This window comes from Sphaeroforma arctica (assembly GCF_001186125.1).
Source record: "Sphaeroforma arctica JP610 unplaced genomic scaffold supercont1.1494, whole genome shotgun sequence".
NCBI classification, from domain to species: Eukaryota; class Ichthyosporea; order Ichthyophonida; genus Sphaeroforma; species Sphaeroforma arctica.
The window spans coordinates 7092-13528 of NW_014039064.1; the positions used below are offsets into that span (position 1 = coordinate 7092).

The following is a 6437-nucleotide window of genomic DNA, read 5'->3' on the forward strand; positions in this document are numbered from 1 at the left end:
TATATATATATATATATATATATATATATATATATATATATATATATATATATATATATATATATATATATATATATATATATATATATATATATATATATATATATATATATATATATATATATATATATATATAACATTTTGTCTATTAATATACAATATATGCTTAATGTTTGACTGACGATACTGTCACAAGTATTCGAATATGGGAGTCATTCTCGTAAGGCGGATGAACGGAGGACAAGGTGTGCAGATACCCATTGTCAAAATTGCTCTATAATAAACTGATGTAAAGGAACATGTGCCTCCCACCATCAGTAGGCTTTATATAACGCAATCACTCTCGAGGCATCGGCATATTTTCATATCTTATTATTCATGAACCATATCTGCTGAGTTATTGGAGCCACTGCGAGATTACTCACGTCAATCAGATAACATTTTAAATTTTTTCTCTGTCCAATGTTTCTCTCGAATCGAACTCTGGAAAAGAAAAATGAACCCAAGTTTAGCCTGTATCAACCCAGCAGAGTGGTCCGGGTATATGGGTTGAGCAATAGGATGCATAATAAAAGTACAGCTACGATGCAATATATTGCATGTTAAGACTGAGTTGATCCGAGAAGTACAGACATTAGACAGGATACGACCGAGAAGACGGACCAGAAAATACAGGGCTATGGCCATACAGTATGCTGCGAAAATGACACAAGACGTGCAAGACATTCCGCACACAGCCTGGATTGCTCATACGAGTGTTCCGAGATTAGTTGGATATATCTGGATTTGGAAACACCCTTCAAAAGGCTTGACCTTCATGCTTTACAAAATGACACAAAATGTGGGCTAGTTACGGTGAAAGCAACGATGACCCACGTCCAGAATAGTATATAGTAATGACTAGTATCTCCGCCTGTCATGTGAATGATCAATAGAATGAATAGTATATAATAAGAAAAGACGTCCTTACACGTCGTGATCTGAGAAAATACTAATTAAATAGTGGCCACAAATCTCTCATGGCGGTCTCCATTCATCTCACAAGCCAGTTAACTACTTATGACCTGTCTGTAGTAGGTTTCAGGTAAAAGTCAAAACAATTCACATCTTGTACTATAGATAAAAAATAATCATACGATCGTCATAACGTGGATAGTATAGTGGCTAGTATCTCCGCCTGTCAATCAAAACAGAACGCGGAAGACCCGGGTTCAATTCCCGGTTCGCGAATAATTTTGCTTCAGTTCACTTGTATTGATAATGATAACCATAACCTTGCCAAATGTAGCGAGCTGACCAGTAGGAGATATGAGATTTGACAAGGGGTCCAAGAATTGACATGTTATCGCATCGAGACCAAGCAGGGATCGATGATTGTCGCCGTTCGGGTAAATTGAGTTGTTTCTATAATAGATGGAAGCCACAGCAAAGGTCAAAACTTGTTTTTATCACATTCAAGTTGTGGTAGCAATTCGCCGTTCTGCGCGAGAATATTAAAAAAGCAGGCCGAATGACAAGGGGTCCAATAATTGACATGTTATCGCGTCGAGACCAAGCATAGATCGATGATTGTCGCAATTCGGGTAAATTGAATCGTTACCATGATAGATGAACTAGTAAAAATCACTTCTCATATCGTGGATAGTAAAGTTCCTAGTATCGTCGCCTGTCAATCATAGCAGACCGCGGAAGACCCGGGTTCAATTCTCGGTTCGTGAATATATTGGCTCCAGTTTGATGATTATATCAGTGGATAGATGAAGCGATTTGACTAGCAGGAGCTATAGGATCAGAAGCAAAGGTCGAAAGTTGGTTACATTCTAGCGACTATTTACTGTTGCGCGTGAGAATAAATAATGCGGGCGAATAACGAAGGATTCAAGCATTGACATGTGTTTGCATAGAAACCAAGCATAAGTTGATACTTTCGAGGATTTAAATCGTTATTCCATATTTACGTATTTCAGAATCACCAGTTCACCATTGTAATTCAACGAATAACGTTTTAGTTGTTTATAAACATTCTATATCTATATGTACTTTCAGATAATTTCATCGTAAAATCTAGTGGTTTAGTGGTATAATTGCCCCCTGCCACGGGGTAGACCCGGATTCGATTTCCGGCTAGATGATATTTTACCTTCATTTATGAGGAATAACGAAAGCGTGTAGATAAAATCTGCAATCATTTTACTAGATACAATCAACTCTACTAGTCTACTCTACCTGTTAATTTATCGTATTCTGTGTAATTCTCTGTCTCAAATTGATCATATTTTACGTGCCTGTTTGGGTTTATGCATAAACAGGGTGAGCAGACAACTATAAATTTCGTTCAAAAAGAATCATCTAGCCGGAAATCGAATCCGGGTCTACCCCGTGGCAGGGGGCAATTATACCACTAAACCACTAGATTTAATGATGAAATTATCTGAAAGTACATTATAAAACCTTAATATTCACAAAAATTAAATTAGGATTTCATGTTTTTTTTTTGTGTGAATATAATTGTAACGATTTGTATATTCGAATAAAGAGAAGTATCAACTTTTGCTTGATTTCAATGCGAATACATGCCAATTCTTAGATCCTTGTTGTTCGGCCCGCTTCATTTATTCTCACGCGGAACGGTGAATAGTTACTTGAATAAAAATAGTTTTCGACCTTTGCTGACAATTCATCCAATCTCGGTGCTCTTATTAGTCAACTCTTCATTTATCCTGACATGGTCATCAATCAATGAGTGCACAAAAGCAAAATATGTTCGCGAACCGGGAATTGAACCCGGGTCTTCCGCGGTCTGTTTCGATTGACAGGCGGAGATACTAGCCACTATACTATCCACGTTACGAGTCATTCTTGATCATTGGTTATCAATAGTACAAACTATAAATTGTTTTAACATTCTATAAATTGTTTTTAACATTTACCTGAAACCAACAACAGAGGTCATAGCTTATCGACTGGCTTGTGAGATGAAAGGAGCACCCCCATGAGAGATTTTAAATGCATACGGTACAATAGCAAGTAAATAGCTGGCTTTGAGCTAGATAAAGGATATATGAAGTATTGAATTTTGAGAGAAACTAGTAGATAATCATCATTATAATTAACTCGTTCGACACAAATTAGCAGATAGTACAGCCAACGTATCTAACCCCTACTTTAACACTCAAAACAATTTTCAAGTCTAAAATATGAACGAATTGCCGCACAGCATGCAATTTGTTTTTTAAAAGAACATATTTATAATATAAATACACAATATCCGTTGAAAAAATTATGTTTAAAGAAAGCAGGATTATACTTTTGGTGGATAGTGATAGAGCCGATATAGGTCGATATAAAATTAGAAGTTGTAGCTTAATATCCAGCAAGGACGTAGATAAGATGCGGGACACACAGAATACCGTTGGGGCAATTTTTGAGAATATTTTGTCTGCAAGGCGTTTCAACTCCATTGTATGGTATGGACGGCAAAGGTTCTCGGACAAAGTAAAACTACTACGTCCGTATAGATTAGGCCCCTAAAACCACACGTATGCACCTAGATCCCACTAGAATCAATTTTAGGACGGCGTCAGCTTAAGCAACGAGATGGATCTGTACATGTTACCGAAGTGACTGATGATTTCCGAAAGATTCACACGATATACTCTAGATATATGAAGTAGCGCAATTGAAACTTCCAAAAAGCGGCCTGAAAACATTCGGATGCAAAGCCATTACATGCTATTTTATTTGCTTACTGCTATCGCTTTTGTTGCCTTTGCCTCTGTTTGAGTAAACGGTATTGCTCGATAGCTTTCCTTTGCGCATCCACATCGAGGTTTCCTTTGGTCACGTTCTACAAGATGGGAGAAAATAATGAATGTGACAACCCCTTTTCTTAGGATATCAAACGTTCAAGTCGACTGGCAGAAGGGAGGGCTCAGGATAAGTGTCTACAGGCAGTGCACCAGTGGAAGGTACATTAATAAAAAACAACAACGAAAGCATTGGTTCTCCTCATCAATTGTTTAGGTAATGTAGCAAACGTGTGCAAACAACAACACGACATCACAAGGAGGAACAAAATATTCGCTGTCCGCCAAGACGCTCAATGACAAATTTGGTATAATGCATATAACAAATTGACTGTTAAAACACACCTGCACTTGTCTCTTATTAAACGGGTTCCCTGAAGCCACGGAGACGTTCCTGGCCGCTGCTGACTGTTCGGCTTTGGTGGTACCTATCCGTTTAGCAGATTTACTTTGGTTGTCTTTGGCTATATCTGTTCTAAACATATCCTGGCTATCTTGCTGTCGTTTGTGATCGGATTTCTTCTGCTTGAAGGCCTCCATACGAGCCTCCAGATCAACTGTCAGGGAGTGACCTTCGATGACACTTTCGATATCGTTTGCATCTCTGAGGTACCAAGGTGAAGAGTGCGCAGGCGAATATTGACCACCATGCTTATATCGAGAATATGCTACAAGGAACTCTTAAATATACGAGCGCAAGCAAGAATACATATAACAGTACAAGTGTCGGTACCTGCTCTTATATGTATACATAACTAGGTATGCTAGGGAGTAGTCCATCTATTTTTTTTTGCGACCACATCTATTGATAGTGAGACCGGCCCAACTACTCATCTAGGATACGCTATCCTAGTTATTTACTAAGTACATGTCATACGTTCAGAGAGGCTATGTTCCTCACTAAACACATGCATGCATACCTCGTATCGCCCTGCTGCCTGGCTTTTAACCTTTGCCTCCACAACATATTCTCATCCTTCTGCTTGTTCTTAAACGAGGCTGCTCCGGATGCAAACCCGACAATGTGTTCTTCATAAACCTGTATGGTCGAGTAAGATCCAGTCACTCATGTGCAGAATATCCTCGATAAAACACGCAGACCCTCACAAGTGCTTATATATATATATATATATACTTATATATATATATATAATAAACAACACACACACACACACACATATATATATATATTATATATATATATATATATATATATATATATATATATATATATATATACACATATATATACGTACACACACACACACACATATATATATATATATCGTTTGCTGGGTTAATCAAAACAAACATAAACCTGCGAGTGCATAGTATATATTTACAATGACGCCACCGCAAAAATATAAAACAAAATTTAAACAATCTGTCGTAGTAGCTGGTTGATGCTGCTACTAGCCACTATCGGAATACACACATGTACTTCGATATGAAACTGCATCCATGGTTCGAAAATACTATCACGTAAATATATTGACAGCTGCGTAAAAGAAAAAAACGTCCAAGTAGGTTAACTATACCTTCACACATTCCGCAATAGTCCGCCTATCTGCCTGGGTGGCGCTTGCTCGCTTCTCTGCCAATGCCACTTTACTGATGCCTTTTTTTAACCCACCCCTCTTCGGGTTGACTAGCTTTTTGCTTCCACCCTTTCCTGGAGCCTTTTGTCCAGCAAACTTTGCCATTGTTCTAATGTTATGTAGAGTATTTGTAGGAAATTGTGATCAATTATCAGAGCTGAAGTGGCTTAAGTATATATGTTTTGATGCTGTTTATATAATAGATACACCTAATACTTTATACGCGCTTAGTTTTCTCACTGTATATTACAGTATACAGCTACGTGTTGTTAAAAAAAGAAACCACGTACAAAATAATATATTGAAACGTGTATTCCTACTACTCTCTCTCTCTCTCAGGGAGTTGAATGTAATAAACGTGTTGCGGGTTACAAACGGTTTAACGTTAATTGGGTCTGAAAACCGGGACCTAGTTAATTATCAGGATAAACGGTTTCACGTATTTACAACATTCTGAGCATAGATTCTGATTGAGCGACTTCTCCGGCATTTGTAGTGCATTCAAGTAATTGATTGGTCTAACGTACAAAATGCCATAGTTTTCCTAAAAATAGAGTACACCTGCAGTCTGCAGAAAGTTCTGAAAAAGTTAAACGACCTCCAGACTCTCCGGTCTTCCACTGCCTCCAGTCCTCTCTGACATCATGTGGTGAATTCTATTCTTCTATACACTCCCCATTCAGAGTTGCGTACATATAGATATCTAAGTTTTTACACTCAAACAGTGCACACAATACGAGACACCTTATCGTTGTCTCAACGTAGTTGTGCGATTAATTGTGTGTTCTAAAATTTATTGGATAGGCACAAATTCTTTCGGAACAGCTTACAACCCTTTCATTTTCAAGGATAGAATAGTGGATGACAATCACATTCCAGACCACCGCAGTATCCAGCTTACTTTGTATATTCTTAGCATATCATTCATTCGAAATCATGGCGCAGAATCTGAAACAGCGGCGCCTCAACCCAATATATGGTATGCTGTATGCTATACGTATTATCGTCCTACTCGAGTTCAATGGTATATATA

At 37.8% G+C, this 6437-nt stretch overlaps 1 protein-coding gene and 5 non-coding genes across 6 annotated transcripts in view; 3 read left to right on the forward strand and 3 right to left on the reverse strand.

Moving 5' to 3' along the window:
• Window positions 1-1146: 1146 nt before the first annotated feature.
• Window positions 1147-1230, forward strand: SARC_30236. The gene has a single exon. It is a non-coding gene; the product is annotated as a tRNA-Asp (tRNA).
• Window positions 1231-1635: 405 nt separating this feature from the next.
• Window positions 1636-1719, forward strand: SARC_30237. The gene has a single exon. It is a non-coding gene; the product is annotated as a tRNA-Asp (tRNA).
• Window positions 1720-2061: 342 nt separating this feature from the next.
• Window positions 2062-2132, forward strand: SARC_30238. The gene has a single exon. It is a non-coding gene; the product is annotated as a tRNA-Gly (tRNA).
• Window positions 2133-2345: 213 nt separating this feature from the next.
• On the reverse strand, window positions 2346-2416 carry SARC_30239. The gene has a single exon. It is a non-coding gene; the product is annotated as a tRNA-Gly (tRNA).
• A 347-nt stretch (window positions 2417-2763) lies between these two features.
• SARC_30240 lies at window positions 2764-2847 on the reverse strand. The gene has a single exon. It is a non-coding gene; the product is annotated as a tRNA-Asp (tRNA).
• A 904-nt stretch (window positions 2848-3751) lies between these two features.
• Window positions 3752-6437, reverse strand: part of SARC_11028 (hypothetical protein) — a gene marked incomplete at both ends in the record, with an annotated part of 3061 nt that continues 375 nt past the window's right edge. The window contains 3 exons of the mRNA XM_014294899.1: window positions 3752-3847; window positions 4152-4410; window positions 4727-4845. Coding sequence (XP_014150374.1) covers window positions 3752-3847; window positions 4152-4410; window positions 4727-4845 — 474 coding nt within the window. The remainder of the gene's footprint in view (window positions 3848-4151; window positions 4411-4726; window positions 4846-6437) is intronic.